Genomic DNA, 17,826 nt, shown 5'->3' on the forward strand with positions numbered 1-17,826 from the left:
TCTCAGCCTCCCAAATGCTGAGATTACAAGCATGTGCCACCATGCCCGGCTAACATCATACTGAATAGGGAAAATCCGTGGGAATTCCCTGTAAAATTAGGAAGAAGACAAGGATGCCACTATCACCACTCCTTTTCAATATAGTTGAGACTCTTGCCACAGCAATAAGACAAGAGACAAATATCAAAGGAATTCAAATAGGAAAAGAATTAAAATTATCTATTTGCAGATAACATGATCCTATATCCAGAAGACCCCAAAAAAACTCAAGACTACCAGAGCTAATTAACAAATTCAGCAAAAGTAATAAGATACAAAATCAACTTTAAAAAATCAGTAGCTTTTCTATATGCCAAACATGAATCCATGGAGAAAGAAATACAGAAAAAATTTCATTCACAATAACCTCAAAACCAATAAAATAATTGGAATAAACCTAATCAAAGAGGTGAAAGACCTCTGCAATGAAAATTATAAAACACTAAACAAAGAAACTGAAGATCTTAAAAGAGGGAAAGAACTCCCTGACTCTTGGAGAGGCAGAATAAATATTACTTGATAACTTGTTAAAAGAGACCTCAGAGGAATAATTACAGTTACTAGAGGTAGGTCCAAAGCCATAATGAGAAATAAATCAAGAGATGTCATTTTAATGTACAACAAAAACAACACCCCTCCAGCCCTTTTTATTTTGAGACAGGGTGTCGCTTAATCGCTGAGGCTGAGGGTTTCACTAAGTCACTGAAGGGTCTCACTAGATTGCAATCTTCCTGTCTCAGCTTCCTAAGTACTAGGATTAAAGGCATGCATCATCACACTCAGCTTCAAATTTAAATTTCTAGCCGGGCATGGTGGCGCACACTTGAGATTACAAGCGTGTGCCACCATGCCGGGCTAACATCATGTTAAACAGGGAAAATCCGTGGAAATTCCCTCTAAAATTAGGAACAAGACAAGGATGCCCACTATCACCCCGCGCTTGGGAGGCGGAGACAGGAGGATCGCGCAGGTTCAAAGCCAACCTCGCTGGCTTAAGAGACCCTGTTTCCAAATAAAAAATATAAAAATAGGTCTGGGAGTGTAGCCTGGAGGTAGAAGGATTCCATCCCCAGTACCACCAAAAAAAGAAAAGAAAGAAAAAAAATTCTAAATACATTACTTTCTCCAATTTCACTAAACCGGAAATACTCACAGGTTACACTGGTTTAGTCTGTAAAATTTGTGCCGTGCAACACAGAGTCTCCATACATATTTCGCTGTTTCCATGTCTTCCTGGCAAACAAAACATGCATAAAGTAATATGAAAGCACACACCATTTGATACTTTTAAAGCAATTTGTCTGAGTCAAGACATATTGGGTGACAGGTCCAAGTCACTTTCTGCCATTGCAATTCTTTCACTTTTCAACATTGTGCCTTTTACATGCTATGAAAGTAGGGTTTAAATTATAAAAGCAAAACAAGAACAACTGTTCTAACAGTGTAAGTTTAATATTGTTAAATAATTTCAAAATGACTAGGAAATTTAAAACCTACAAAACTATATCATTTATTCTTGACTAATATAATCAAAGACATTTTAAATAAAACATCTGATTCAGTAACTTGACACTGCCCTTGTCAAGAAAGCAAAAGAAATTAGCGATTAAGTGACCTATCAACTCATTATCAATGAAATTAAGATCGGTGCTTGCTTTCCGTCCTATCTGGTCTCAAGTTTGATTTGAAGGTCATAATCAGGGAGTATTACCCCAAAACTCATTCACTCAACAATATTTACCGAGCAACCATTTTCTGCCAAGGGTGATTTTTGTAAAATATTATAAAACTTGATAAAATATTATAAATTATAAAATTATAAAGAAGCCTAATTTTTTTGGTGTTTTGTTGTGGTGCCAAGGACTGAACTCAGAGGCAGTTTACCTACAAACTATACCCCCAGCCCTTTTTAGTTTTTATTTTGAAACAGGGTCTCACTAAGTTGCTAAGACTGTCTTCCAACCTGCAACCCTCCTGTCTCAGAGGTGCCACTGTACCTGGGTAAAATCGTGTAATTTTTAATGCTGCCTTTCCTTCCAAATACACAAAAGCAAAAGAAACGTTACTTGTTAATTTTTAAGCATTCCATACAGATCCTAATATTTACTCACAGTTTGAAACTGGATGGTCTCCTCTTTATTTGCCAGCTCTAATGCAAAAAAGGACTTGTTGTGGGACATGTTGGCAATATCATGCCACCTACAGAACAAGAGAATGGCGACGTGAGTGTCCTGAGCACAGTAGGAGGAGGCGGAACGCATGGCTTTGCCATAAGCTTGAGGCAGAGGCTAGTATTTGTTAAGCACTTTTTTTTTTTTTTTTGCAGTACTGGGGTGGAACCCACGAGATGTTCTACCTCCAGGCTGTACTCCCAGACCTATTTTATACTTTATTTGGAAACAGGGTCTCACCAAGTTGCTGAGAGCCTAAGTAGCTGAGGCTGGCTTCGAACCTTCATGATCATCCTATCTTAGCCTCCCAAGCGCAGGGATTACAAGCGTGCGCCACCATACCCGGTTTTGTTAAGCATTTTTAAAAGAAATAACTGCATTTCTAATTTAAGTGACTGCAGCTAGTTAAGAAAAAGTAAATGCATGTACACTACATGAAGGGAGTATTTGTTTTTTGTTTGTTTGTTTTGCAGTACTGGGGATGGCACCCAGGGGCATTCTACCTCTGAGCTACATCCCCTGCCCTGTTTTTTATTCTTTCTTTCTTTCTTTCTTTCTTTCTTTCTTTCTTTCTTTCTTTCTTTATTTATTTTGCTGGTACTGGGGTTCCTGGAAGCCCTTCTACCTCTGGGCTACACTCCCAGACCTATTTTTACATTTTCATTTTGGAAACAGGGTCTCCTAAGCCAGCGCGCGCGACTGGCTTCGAACCTGCGCGCTCCTCCTGTCTCTGCCTCCCAAGTGCGGGGATTACAAGCGTGCGCCACCACGCCCGGCTATTCTTTATTTTGAAACAGGGTCTTACTAAGTTGCAAAGGGCCTCACTAAGTAGCTGAGGCTGTCCGCAAACCGCGATCCTCCTGTCTCAGCCTCCCAAATGCTGGGATTACAAGTGTGTGCCACCACACCCGGTGCACAACTGGTTTTGTGGGGTTTTTGTTTGTTTTTTGGGTTGTTTTTTTTTTCGGGTCTGGGGATGGAACTCAGGGGCAATCGACCTACAAGCTACACCCCCTGCCCTATTTTTTATTCTTTATTTTGAAACTGGGTCTCACTGAGTTGCAGAGGGCCTCACTAACTAGCTGAGGCTGTTTGCGAACCGCGATCCTCCAGTCTCAGCCTCCCAAATGCTGGGATTCCAAGCGTGCGCCACCACGCCCGGCAACAACTGGTTTTGAAGAGAGTGGCATATTAATAAACCACAGCCTCGAGGTGGGATCTTACTCTATGAAGGGGGTATTTCCACTGTCTGATGTCTAACAAGACCATGGGAGAGACTTGTGATTGCCTATTCTAAGTACTTAAAAAGAATCACCAACAGGAGCCACACGGTACACGCAGAGAGAGGTAAGGAAAGATACCTGAATATCACAGGCGGCCTTCCATTCTTGTGTTTCACGAAGATGCCTTCGAGACATGCTCCAATGCATATGTCACTTCCTTGGCTGTCCTAACCGAGGGAGAGAGACAGAGAAACAGTCAGCAGCAGATGCAGAGGAAGCAGCACCTGCATCCCGCGCCTGCCACTCGCTTCCCAGGTGGTGTTCAGAAGGTCTACAGAGCGACTACAGCCTGAATGGCAGAAAACTATCATCTTGGAAACGTGTGGAAACAGAGATTGCGTTCTCAACGAACACTTTCCAGAGCATCTCAGAGCACAAACTTCAAAATGGGACTTTTATTTAAAATAAATTTGGGTCACAGGGACTTTGGTTTTAAGTTTCCAGAATTTTGAGCATCAGCGCATCCTCGAGCTTCCTCACTATGCTCTCAAACCGCGGAGGCCTGACTTAGAGCCTCGGCACTTGGGGCGCTTACCTTGGCAGGGTAGCTCTCCTCCCCATAGCCATCCATTCGCTCCACCTCCTGCATGTACAGCATTTCAGCATCCGGAGCAGAGAGCCCCCTGCAACCCAAAAGATGTCAGATTAGTCACACAACTACAGACATTTTTAAGTAAAGTTTTTCTTGACAATCACATAACCAATTTGGTATAAGACAGTTTTTCAGGCTTCTAAGCAATTGCAATTGGTTATACTGACTTTTCCATACTTAAACAAAAATGGACTCCCTATAAAGTGCTGCTGAACCCAGAGGGTGAATTATATACAACTCTCCTGCAAAGGGAGGAAACAACCCCTAAAATAACTTCCAGCAAAAGACAGGAGCTCTGCTTTTAAACCTCTAAGTCATTGCTTAATTACCCAAAACATCAGGTATTGATGAGAACTGTGTGCTAAACGGACGACAAGTGATAAGTGCAGGGAACAGGGCATAAGGAGGTTGGATGGAGATCCTGTTTACCAGTGCCCAGAGTCGGATGGGCGGGACGGCAGGTGGAGAGGGAGCCACAGTTCTCCTGCCTCATCCCTGGCCCCTGCCCAGGCACCGCACAATTCAGACATCCCACTCTCCCATCTTCCCTCACAGCTCTGGACCTTTGTGCACATCACTCCCTCCTCCTGGTCCACCTGTCACCTGCAGGTGAACCTGGCGGATCCCTAAAAAGCGTCTACATATCACTCCCAACGTGCCACCTTTTGGGACTCCCGCCCACACCTCTCCAGCTACACCCATATCTCATTATATCACTATAATTACCATTGCAATGGGTCTCCTGTCCATCCCTTAGATTGTCATGCTGGGAATGTACTCGTAAAAGGCAGAGAATATATTCTATTCATCTCTGAGAAGCAGCATCCAATACTCTGCCTCATACAGTATAAAAATACTAATTCCTAAGTAGTACTTTTTTTTTTTTTTTTTGGTGGTACTGGGGATCCTGGAAGACCTTCTACCTCCGGGCTATACTCCCAGACCTATTTTTACATTTTTATTTGGAAACAGGGTCTCCTAAGCCAGCGCGCGGGCCTGGCTTCGAACCTGCACAATCCTCCTGTCTCTGCCTCCCAAGCGCGGGGATTACAAGCGTGTGCCACCACGCCCGGCAGTAATACCTTTTTTAACACAGGGCATTCTACCTTCAAGCTACACTCCCAGCCATATTTTGTTATTTTGAAATAGGGTCTCACTAAGTTGCTGAAGGTCCTGCTAAATTGCTGTAGCTGGCCTAGAACCTGTGAGCCTTCTGTCTCAGCCTCCTAAGTACTAGGATTATAGACACGTGCCACCAAATCTAGCCTAAATAATATCGCTTAAGGAAATGCACACATGACTTCCGGGAAGATGGCGACCGAGAAAAGCGGGGCTTAAGAGCCCCGCTAACAACAAATATCCATTACCACAAAATTAGCGCCTTTCAAAGCCAGAAAACAACATCACCAGAGAAACAAAAAAAAATCACCAGGCTCCAGAGAGAAAGCGGACTGAGAACAGAGCCACAGAGGAGATCCTCAAGCCCGAGGACGCGGCAGACGCGGCAGCAGCGCCATACTGCCAGCGAATTCACGGACGGCCACAGCAAGCCGAGGGGAGCCGCTGCGGAACAGCCAGGCGGGATTTCTCGGCGCAGAGGCCATCTAAAGCTCCCAGTGTCTGAGCTCAGCACACGATGCAGGGATTCAGAGTGGAAATCAAAACCAAGAAAAAAAAAAAACGCCAGCGCAACAGCCGAGGGCGTAGCAGCGGCACCATATTGCCACCGGCGGCAGCAGCACCGAATTCACTACAGCTACATCTGCGTACTCAAGAACAGTGAGTCAAATTGCGGGCCACAGCGGAGAAATCCCAGTACTGTACTCACTGGGACTTGACCCAGTGGGAGAGGGGCGGTGGCAGTGATATCACACCATAGGAGAACGTGCAACCTGGCACCCCCCACAGTCTAAAGCAGCCTCTATTGACTCTCTGGGTCGGAGACTCTGTGATAAAACCCAGTAAAGGAGTAGTGGGGTCGGAGATACTACTGACTCGAGATCCAGAGCACCTTAAGTGAAGTCATAGTGACCCAAGGGAAGAACCCAGAGAAGGCACAAACTTCCGAAATCATGGGAAAGAGGAATAATACTGGAGCAATGAATGCCCACAACCCCACAACATCAGAACCCGATAAAACAGAAAATCAGAGATTTCTAGAAGATCAAATCAGGAAAATAACTGTAGAAATAATAGAGGTGCTTCGAAAAGAACTCAGAGAGAGCCAAAAAGAGATAAAGGATGCAATTAATGAAGTAAAGGCCTCAATTCAAAGCACAGACAACCGATTAGAACACATGGAGAACAGAATCTCGCTCTTAGAAGATGATCATTCCAAAAATGAACGCATAGTTTCTAATCTAAGAAAAAATATCCGACAGCAGGAATCTGATATTGAAGAAATATGGGCCCATTTTAAGAGAGCTAACCTAAGAATAATTGGAATAGAGGAGGGAAAAGAAAGTGAAACTAAAGGGATCAACAATCTCTTCAAGGAAGTAATAGCAGAAAATTTTCCAGACATAGAACAAGAGGTCGATAAGCAGGTCCAGGAAACTTATAGAACTCCCTTTAGACAGGATCGGAGAAGAGGATCCCCACGCCACATAATTGTCAAAATGACCAATGTGGAAGCCAAGCAGAGAATCTTAAAGGCAACAAAAGCAAAGGGCCAAGTGACATTCAGAGGCAAACCAATTAGAATCACTCCAGACTTCCCAAACCAAGTTATGAGAGCCAGAAGGGCTTGGAGTAACATATTCCCAATTTTGAAAGAAAACAACTTCCAGCCAAAAATTTCCTACCCAGCAAAACTTTCTATCAAATTAGATGGAGAAATAAGAAGCTTCCATGACAAACAGAAACTGAAGGAATTTATGTCTTCAAAACCAGCACTAGAGAAAATACTCAAAGAGATTAACTACAAAGAAGAAATAGGTAACACACATCAGAACTAGAGAAACAAGATTTTCCATCCAACAGACAACTATGATTGGTTATCTGTGGAGATTCATTATTTATGTTAGTCTGTTACCTATCTCTAAAGGGTATTGTTTGCCTTTATTGTTGTTAATTTTTAGGATTTCTAGTTGGAATATTAATATACCTTCAGGTATAGCATTTGGAAATATTGTATCACATTCTATTAGTAACTGTTAACTCTGTTTACATTGTCTTTGGATATACAATATGTTTTTTATTTTTTAGGGAGTTTGTATACTCTTCTGTTGCCTGTGCCATTGAAATCATAACCAAGAAATCACTGCCAAGTTCAATGTTGTGAGGTTTTATGACCCAGATTTTCTCCTAAAAGTTTATAGTCTTAAGATTTATATTTAGGTCTTTTATCTATTTTGAGTTAATATTTGTATATGGGATTAGGTAAGGGTCCAACTTTATTCTTTTCCATGTAATTATTATGTTTCAACAATATTTAGTTAAAAGATTATTATTTCTACCACCAAATGTTCGTGGAAACCTTGTCAAAAATAACGACAATATAGGGAAGAATTTAGGTCTAGGCTTTTATTTAACTCCAATGGTTTATATATCTGCCTTTAGAATAGTACTACACTCTTTCAATTATTGTAGCTTTATATGGTTTGAAATCAGAAAATATATATCTTCTAGCTTTGTTCTTTTTCAAGATCGATGTGGGTACCTAGAGTCCATATTCCATATTAGGATAGATTTTTTTTCTGAAAAATAAATATATAAATATATGATAGTTTCACCTAAAAAATAGAAAAAAATAGATTCTCTGGTAAGAAAGAAAGCAAAAAGAAATATTGAAATGTTATCTTTAAGTCATCAAAAGCTTGGTATCAGACAAATGAAACTGTTATGTGAGATTATCATTTTTAATTTTGGATAAATTGCTATAATACTAGATGTCAACTACTAAGCCAAGCATAGGAGGGGGGGATAGGGAGAGAACGGGGTGGGGATTGGGTGGGGGCTGACTGGGCGATGTGTGCATGTATGTCTACAAAAGTTTGTATCCCACTATGATGTATGAATACAGTGCACCAATTAAAAATAAATATGAAAAAAAATAAAAATAAAAATAAAGAATAAAAAGTGAAAAAAAAAAAAGAACGATGGCAAGGGAGGGAACAATAACGCTTGCTCAGTGCTCAGAATTTAGTCCTTCTAAAATCCCCACAAAACAAGCATTCTGAAACCTCTTTTACAAAAGGAGTTGAGAGAAGTTCTGAAACTTGTCACAATGACAAAAAATAATAAGGGATGGAGCTGAGATTTGAACTTAGGTCTTCTGATCCCCAAACCCTAAGCTTTCTAATAAGTCATAGGGAAAATTTCAATGATGGCTAGAGATCCTTGATTTCCCTCCTGAGACGTAAGGAGAAAATTCACCAGTTCTCTAATGACATAAACTGGAGATGTTTCTATGATGTATGCAAACTTTTTTCCAAAAAGGGACAAAAAGCATACTTTTGCCTGTGTAGAAGATAAGGTTTCTATGTCAACCGCTCAGAGCTGTCACTGTAGTATGAAGGCATCCATAGACAAATAGCAAGAAAAACAATGACTATGAAAATAAGGTGTACTAATAAAACTTTGTTTACAAACTCAGGAAGTCAACAATTTGGTCAGTGGACTATGGTCAGCCAAATCATGCTAGCTTGTTGATTGATTGATTGATTGATTGATTGGTTAATTGATACTGGGGATTGAACCCAGGGGCACTCTACCGCTGAGATATATCACCAGCCCTGTTTTATTGGTCTTGGACCTGCAATCCTTATCCTCCTGTCTCAGCCTTCCAAGTGCTGGGATTACAGAAGTGTACCACCTGGCTTCATGCTCTAATTTATATGAAAGAAATCAGCAGTGTTTCCTCTAAATCAAGGCTTCCAAATCAAGACAGAAAAATTGCTGAGTAAAATTCCATTGTGTACAAATTCCACAGTTTTGTAATCCATTCATCTGTTGCTGGACATCTTGGCTGATTCCATAGTTTGGCTATGGTGAATTGTGCAGCTATGAACACAGATACACATGCATTAGTTTGGTAGTTTGGTTTTACTCAGCCATTAAAAAAAAACTCAATTACATCATTTTCAGAGAAATGGATGGAACTGGAGGACATAATGCTAAGCAAGATTAGTCACTCACAAAAAATAAGAAATCGTATGCTTTTACTAATATGTAAAAAGCTAAGGAGAAATGGGTCATAGGAGGAACTCTAGATTAAAAAGTAAACCCTATAGAGGAGCAAACAAGACAACCTAAATGAGGGTATGGGAGGGAGGAAGAAGGAAATTCTCTAAAACACACAATGTGCTTAAACATATTGAAGTTAATTACTAAGCCAAGCCTGGGAAGGAGGGATAGGGAGGGAATGGGATGGGAATTGGGTAGGTACTAAATGGGTGATGTGTACATGTATGTCCACACAAGTTTTTTTTACCCCAATATGATGTATGAATATAATGCACCAATAAAAAATTTTTTAAAAGACAAAAAAAAAAAAAAAAAAAAAGGAAATGCACACATGAGTGAGTGAAAAATGACAAAAGGTAGAGCAATGTATACCTGAGGGATCAATTATGCTAGAAAAATAGGGATGCCTTGGAAAAAGCAGAATTGGAAGATCGAACCAACTTGTGGAGAGCAAGAAAATATCCATACACCAGGCATGATGGCACATGCCTGGGAAGCTGAGACAGGAGGATCGCAGGTTCACGGCCAGCCTCAGCTACGAGGCCCTCTGCAACTTAGTGAGACCCCGTTTCAAAATATAGAATTAAGCCGGGCGTGGTGGTACACGCTTGTAATCCCCGCGCTTGAGAGGCTGAGACAGGAGGATTGCATGGGTTTGAAGCCAGCCTTAGCTGCTTAGTGAGGCTCTCAGCAACTTAGTGAGACCCTTTTTCCAAATAAAATATTTTTTAAAAAGGTCTGGGAGTATAGCCCGGAGGTAGAAAGCCTCTGGGTTCCACCCCCAGTACCACCAAAAAAAAAAAAAAAAAAAAAAAAAAAATATATGGAGAGAGAATTAAAAAATAGGGCTGGGGGTGTAGCTCGAATGTAGACTGTCCCTGGGTTCAATCCCCAGTACTGCAAGGAAAAAATAAAAAAGAAAGAAAATATTCAGAAGCATTTGAGAAACGTGGGGGAAACGAAAGAGAAAAGGAAAAAAATGTTATTTCAGAAAGATTAATCTTGTGTGAGTGATTACATGGACTGGAGCAGAGAGAGTATAGGCAAAAGGTTATTCTATTTGGAAAAGGATAAACAACAGGTTATAATCAGACAAACCTGCATTCAAATCCCATCTCTACCACATGAGAGTGAAGTGTTTTGAGTTGGGCTTTGTCATCTCTAAGATGAAGATAATAATATTTACCTTAAAGAGTACGGTAGTTAAGTGCTGGGCGTGGTGGCGCACGCTTGTAATCCCCGCGCTTGGGAGGCTGAGACAGGAGGATAGCACAGGTTCAAAGCCAGCCTCAGCTACTTAGTGAGGCTCTCAGCAACTTAGTGAGACCCTGTTTCCAAATAAAATAGAAAAAGGTCTGGGAGTAGAGCCTGGAGGTAGAAAGTCTCTAAGTTCTACCCCCAGTACCACCAAAAAAAAAAAAAAAAAAAAAAAGAGTACGGTAGTTATAAAAATATATGGTATATACAGCACCTGGAACTATGTGGTATTTGGCTTAGAATAAGAGTTTACTGATACATCTCTACTCCTAGTTCTTGGGAGGCTGAGACAGGGGGATCAGAGGTTCGAGGCCAGGCTCAGCAGCTCAGTGAGGCCCTGTTTCAAGATAAAAATTTACAAAGAGGGACGAGGGTGTAACTCAAGAGGCACAGTACCCATTGGTCCAATTCCCAGAACAGTAACAACAAAGCCTGCATTCTTTAGGAGAGAGATTTTTGTAGGCAGCATACAGATTCACCATCCAAAAAAGTGAACATCCACTGGCTTAGAGGCTCCTGGCCACCACACTCCCATTACAGCTCCCCAAAGGTCAGAAAGCAGCTTCCAAAGGTACGTAGGGGGAAAAGCAGAAAACAAGCAACGCCCCTGAAACTGGTACTAACCCATACAGGCCTAGATTACCAAACGAACCTCTAATATACAGACTGACAAGTTGGCACCTTCAGTGACTGGCTGTGTTCAGCTTCCTCCGTTTCCTCATTGGTAAAACAGGGATGATAATAAACGAAATCATATGGGTAAGCACTTAATTATAACAGCACTTGGCGCACACAGTGTCAGGTAAATGTTGGCAACTTGTAGTAGCAGAAGTAGCAGCTGCAGGGAAGCTTGAAATTGAACGAATCAATGCATACATCAAACAGGCATTAATTCCACACTATTCCCATATTTTATTTCTCAATATTACCTGTATTTTTGATGTAGTAAGGCCACTTTTTGGGTTGCTTCTTCCAATACTTTTTCATCTTGCAACCATCCCTGAAGAAAACACACAGCAGTAAGTATGCAAGTCTTTTTCCGTGTGTGTGTGTGTGTGTGTGTGTGTGTGTGTGTGTGTGTAACTGGGGATTGAACCCAGGGGATTTCTTCCTCCAACTACATCTCCAGTTCATTTTACTTTTTCATCTTGGAACAGGGCCTCGACAAGTTGCTGAGGCTGACTACTGGGCTTACAGATGTGACCCAGAGCTTGGGTATGTGAGTATCCGAGGAGAAACCACTGCTACTATTACTGACTCCTGTCACCTCTGGCAAAGTTATGACTAGTATTAATATTTGGGAGTTTACTTCCGTGTGTAATCACGATCTTTCTAAGGAATTAAGTGGCTTCTCTGAGGAGCCAAAACTCTTGCCCTGCCTTCTCAAGTCCTCCAAGAGAAGGTGTCAGCTGTTGTTTCAGGTTTGTAAAGCCAGTCAGCCGATTCCAAGTTGAGTGCAAAACTATCCTGCGCATTCTCTTGTTGGCTGTGCACTCAGACGGGCATACCCAGCCGGGTGTGGTGGCGCATATCTACAATCCCAAGACGTGAGAGGCCGAGACAGGAGGATCAGAGGTTTGAGGAGAGCTTCAGCAAGTAGTGAGACTCTCATCAACCAAATGAGACCCTGATTCAAAATAAAAATAAAGAATAGAGCTGGGGTGTATCTTGGAAGTAAAATGCCCCCTGAGTTCAATCCCCAGTACCACCAAATAAAAATAGGGCAAACCCCAACCCTTAGTTGTTCCAATATAATCTTCATGTCTCCACCAATCGTAGTGATTTTAAAAATAGAAGGTAGTATCTTTAATTGCTGATGAGACGCCAATTGCATTAACTTTGTAAGGTTTCAGGCCTTTATAAAAGGAAAACTTGGGCGTGGTTCTCAGAGGCTGAAAACAAATCTTTAGATATAAAACAAATTTATCTGGGTACAGGGCACTGACTACAAAGCCTTTAGCTACTTTCAGTTTACAAGATCCAAGAAGACTACAACAGGGCAAGGATGACGCTTCAGATGTTTACAAAAGGGAATTAATTTTTCTTTCCTTTATTTTCCTTTTTTCAATACAGGAGATTAAATCCAGGCAACACCATCACTGAGGTAAATCCCCAGTCCTTTTTTAATTTATCTATATTATTATTATTATTATTACTATTATTATTTCTTTTTATGGCACTAAGAATTGAACCCAGAGGCATTCTACCCCAAGCTACACCTCCAGGTCTACTTTATTCTTTATTTTGAAACAAGGTCTCACCAAATTACAGAGGGCCTCACAAAGCAGCTGAGGCTGGTTGTGAACCTGCGATCCTCCTGTATCACCTTCTGATATTTTTACTTTGAGACAGGGTCTTGCTAAGTTGCCTAGGCTGGCCTGGAACTTACAATCCTCCTGCCGCAGCCTCACAAGTTATTAGGATTACAGGCATACGCCAGCATGCCCAGTAAGAAGAAATCAATTTTTAATACTATCCATGCCTAGTAAGTCTACCACATGGACTTCGTTTCGGGGATTACTGAGGGTATGGGAATAAACTATTTATATAAAAAAAAAAAGGCCCAATATCAAAAGAAGTCTTACCACAGGAAACAAGGCAAATTTCTGAAGAAAGTCCTGGGATTCATACTGATCGAAGTCACCAAAATCAGCTAAATGAAATGGCAAATATTCATATGTTGATTATATTAATTTGTACTGCAAAACATGCACAAAATGCCAATATATAGTATATAGTGTCCCTATGATTCAGAAGTCAAATCTGTCTGACAGCTATAAAGAAAGTCTGTGTGTGTGTGTGTGTGTGTGTGTGTGTGTGTGTGTGTGTGTTACTAGGACTGAATTCAGAGGCATTCTATCTCTTAGCTACACCACCAGTCTTTTTGTGTGTGGTACTGGGGATGGAAGCCAGGGAGCTTTTCTACTTCTGGGCTATACCCCCAGACCTAGCTGAGGCTGGCTTTGAACCTGTGCAATCCTCCTCTCTCAGCCTCCCAAGCGCTGGGATTACAAGTGTGCACCATCACGCCCGGCTCTGAAGTCTCTTTTTTTCCTTTGGTGGTACTGGAGGCAGAGCCCAGAGGCTTTCTACCTCCAGGCTATACTCCCAGACCTATTTTGTACTTTATTTGGAAACAGGGTCTCACTAAGTTGCTGAGAGCCTCACTAAGTAGCTGAGGCTGGCTTTGAACCTGTGTGATCCTCTTGTCTCAGCCTCCCAAGAGCTGGGATTACAAGCGTGCACAACCATGCCCGGCCAAAGTCTCATATTTTTAATTGAAGTAATCCAAATTCATTTTTTCCTATGAGGAAATATCTTAGATAACAGGATAATATTTTGCTAATATATAAACTTCTAAAGCCGGGTGTGGTGGCACACCCTTGTAATCACAGCATTTGGGAGGCTGAGACTGGAGGATAGCAGTTCCCGCAGACAGCCTCAGCTACTTAGTGAGGCCCTCTGCAACTCAGTGAGACCCTGTTTCAAAATAAAGAATAAGAGCCGGGCGTGGTGGCGCATGCTTGTAATCCCCGTGCATGGGAGGCAGAGACAGGAGGATCGCGCTGGCTTATGAGACCCTGTTTCAAAAATATAAAATAGGTCTGGAGAGGTAGATGGGCTTCCAGGAACCCCAGTACCACCAAAAATAAATAAATAAATAAAATAAAGAATAAAAAATAGGGAAGGGGTTGTAACTCGGAGGTTGAATGTCCCTGGGTTCCATCCCCAGACCAGCAAAAAAATAAATGAAATAAAATAAATAAAAAATAAAAACTTCTAAGGATGTATATAGAAAGTCAGTTACTTTAAAAATCCCTTGCTATTTCTGTTTTAACACTTAAATCTGATAAGCATTATTAGCTATCACTTTAATCATTTCACATGCGTTATTTACCTTGAACAGCTAAACCTGCCAGATGAATTGCTTGCTCCAGTGTACAAGGAATGTTTCCTTCCAAGATATCTTTCTTCAGCTGCAAGTAATACTGATACCTATAAAAATGTAAATTTTGTAATTAACATCAAAATCTCTAATCAAGACACAATGCATTTTGTCCTAATTTGATAGAGGGGCATAATAAACCAGTCAATAAAACCTTAAGCCCGTGGTTACAAAGAATGAAGAAAATTGACCTGACTGTATTTTCACTTATATGCACACCCCCAAACAAGTTTCATCTACTTACTAAGTCATTTATACCAACTACAGTTATTGCAAAGCTAAAACCATCTATAAGACAAGCTGGTCTTGAAGGACAGTCCCTTCAATTTCTTCCTTTTATTTGGGAAAATGGGAGGCCCAATGGCTGATCTTTCCTTTAAAAACTCTCACCAGCATCTCAATAATAAATTACTGTATTTACCCTATTTGGCAGAAGTTCCCAAGCTGTGGAAAGTGAGGCCTGGTGAAAATTATTTCTCTATTTCAGATCAGACTAATATTTTAAAACATTTATAAAATCTCAAAATAATGGTTGCTGAGATGCAACCTAATATTTGGGAATGTGCAAGAGCTTCTTTTTTATTCTCTTGATGGGGCGCCAGTTACCGGTCAAGCTTTAGAGTCCAGCAGACCCAGCTTCAATTCCAGCTCTTCAATTTAGCATTCTGCATGAACTTGGGCAAGTCATAGCCTGTAGATTGAACGTTTTACTACCAGTAAAATGAGGGTCCATCCCCTTCACAGGGAATTTAAGACGTTGAACACAGGACTAGGAACCAGGCTGGCGCTCAAATGGCAAGTCTGTGATTATTAACAATTGTACAATTGAAGTCAGTCATTAATAATTCATCTCTAGCACTTCTCCATTCTGATCATTTTATGTATTCACAGAACAGGCGATTACAATGCCTGCTATTTGTAAAGGATCATTTTCGACTCTAGAAAGAGAGCACTAAATGAAAGCCACCGACTGCCAATGCAGTCTACGAAGCATCTTAATCCAGCATTTTCCAGGTTCGGTGTCCAGGAAGCACAGCCCAGGTGCAAGTCCTATGGGAATTCCTGAGAGTTCACCTTTTAATCACTTCACATGCATTCTTATATCATCCTTTTTTTTTAGCTAGGTTTCGAGTCACTGTTTTTTGTTACCAAAGAACTTGACCAGAACAGCATCCATTTAAATAAGAATTTGGATTCAACATTTCCTTTTCCACTTGCTGGAAACAAAAGCCATGGATTTCCCCAGTCAGCAAACAGAATGTGAGGAGCTCCGGGATCCTGTCCAAAAGGAAAACTTGAAACTTTCTATAAGGCAGATGTTTTCCAAAGCTAATGTGAGAGTGATTATATTTAGAGAAGTCTAGCTATTGGACATGCCGTCCACAGATTCCACTGGAAACGTTCTAGACTTTTTCTTTAAATCAAATAAAATCACTGGAAAGCAACATTCCTGGGCCAAAAATTAAGAAATTGTTTCATCTTTTTGTGTGTGTGGTACTAGGGATTGAACCCAGGCATTCTATCTCTGAGCTACACCCTCGGCCCTATTTTATTTTTTATTTTGAAACAGGGTCTCACTTTCAGAGGACCTCACTAAGTAGCTGAGGCTGGCTGTGAACCGGTGATCCTCCCAAGTACTGGGGGGTTAAAAGCGTGCACCACCACGCCTGGCTTCATCTTAATATTATACATGTATTGTTATGAGAGTTCATTTGCCTACATTTTCTTTTAATTGTTCATAGCTGGTTAAATGTCTTTTATATAAAGCCCCACTTGAAATTTTTTTGTAAATGATACACTGGAAAAAAATTGTCATGCTTGCAAAAAAAAAAAAAAAAGTTTACTTCAGAGCCATGAGCCAAAATAAAACCTCTTTTGCTGGGCCAGGTGGTGCACACCTACAATCCCGGTACTTGGTACATTGAGACAAGAGGATCTCAGGTTTGAGGACAGCAACAACTTAGTGAGGCCCTCTGCAACTTACCAAGACACCATTTCAAAATAAAAAATAATATAGGGTTGGTGGTGAGCTCAAATGTAGAACGCCCCTGGGTTCAATGCTAGGCAAGCGCTCTACTGAGCTTAAAAATAAACACCACAAAATAAATATATCTTTTTTCATTAAAACCTAGCTGGCCTTTAATATCATTAGCAGCAGAAAATGAACAAATAGAGGAATGAATGAGGTTGTTTGTGTTTTATTATGAGTTCATGAATTTTTTAAAGTATATGATGTGTTTCAATCTAGGCAGTCAGTGTGTGTGTGTTTCCAGGAATTGAACCTAGGGCAGTTGTGACTCCGAGCTATACACCCCTAGCCCTTTTTACATTTTTGTTTTGCAGGAGAATCTTGCTGGGTTTCTGAGAGTCTACATTACTAAGGCTATCCCCAAACCTGCAACCCTTCTGTTTCAGCCTCTCAAGTAAAGGCATTACAGGCATACATCACCATGCCCAACTTCAGGATTCCTTAGGAGATTAAAACCTTTTTATGGTTTACAAGTAAAGATTCCTTCCTAGATGTGTTGACATCAGTGGTCTTAGCTTCCCATGACCTCAGGTTTGCCCAGGCAAGGAATCTGCCAGCTCATCCCCTCCATAAAACCCCAATTCCTACCATGGAAGATGGTATTAGAGACCAAAGTCTTGTGCCAGGGGTATTCATTAGTACGAATCTGTCAGACCTGTAGGCCTTTTCATGTCCCACAATGCCAGTCAATATGTTGGAGCTTGTTTAATAATTAGTTGTCTGAAGCTGGGTTCTAAATAGTTTCTTTAGAAAGAACACAGAAACTGTACTCCCAAGTTCTTGTATGTTCTCAACTGATTGAGCCTTTATATTCTGCTATGGACAGCCCCGCTGCCAACATGTTCATGTTAAAGCCCTAACCCACCATGTGATGTATATTTGGAGACCGGGATTTAGGGAGACTGTCAGTTTTGTTTTGTTTTGTTTTTGGCAGTTCTGGAAATGGAACCCAGGGGCATTCTATCTCCAAGCTACATCTCCAGCCTTATTTTTTATTCTTTTATTTTGAAACAGGGTCTCATTGAGTTGCAAAGGGCCTCACTAAGTAGATGAGGCTGTCCACGAACCGTGATCTTCTTGTCTCAGCCTCCCAAATGCTGGGGTTACAAATATGCACCAGCATGCTTGGCTGACTGTCAGATTTAGATGAAGCTACAAGGGTGGAACCCTCATGGTGAAACCAGTATCTTATAAGAACCAGAGTTTGATCCTCCTGCCCCATAAGGACCCAAAGTGAAGCTCTACCATCCTGAAAGAGACCTCGCAACAAAACCCATCTCTGCCTCAGACCTCCAAACTTATTCAAATTTTACTCAAACACA

The 17,826-nt window shown here is 41.1% G+C and overlaps 1 protein-coding gene across 1 annotated transcript in view; it reads right to left on the reverse strand.

Moving 5' to 3' along the window:
- PTPN21 (protein tyrosine phosphatase non-receptor type 21) overlaps positions 1-17,826 on the reverse strand; it is a gene marked incomplete at both ends in the record, with an annotated part of 77,164 nt that overhangs the window by 28,891 nt on the left and 30,447 nt on the right. The window contains 7 exons of the mRNA XM_080707432.1: positions 1,193-1,272; positions 2,151-2,238; positions 3,572-3,660; positions 4,029-4,116; positions 11,459-11,529; positions 13,115-13,182; positions 14,428-14,525. Coding sequence (XP_080563558.1) covers positions 1,193-1,272; positions 2,151-2,238; positions 3,572-3,660; positions 4,029-4,116; positions 11,459-11,529; positions 13,115-13,182; positions 14,428-14,525 — 582 coding nt within the window. The remainder of the gene's footprint in view (positions 1-1,192; positions 1,273-2,150; positions 2,239-3,571; positions 3,661-4,028; positions 4,117-11,458; positions 11,530-13,114; positions 13,183-14,427; positions 14,526-17,826) is intronic.

Source organism: Muscardinus avellanarius (assembly GCF_963383645.1).
Source record: "Muscardinus avellanarius genome assembly, chromosome: 12".
NCBI lineage: Eukaryota > Metazoa > Chordata > Mammalia > Rodentia > Gliridae > Muscardinus > Muscardinus avellanarius.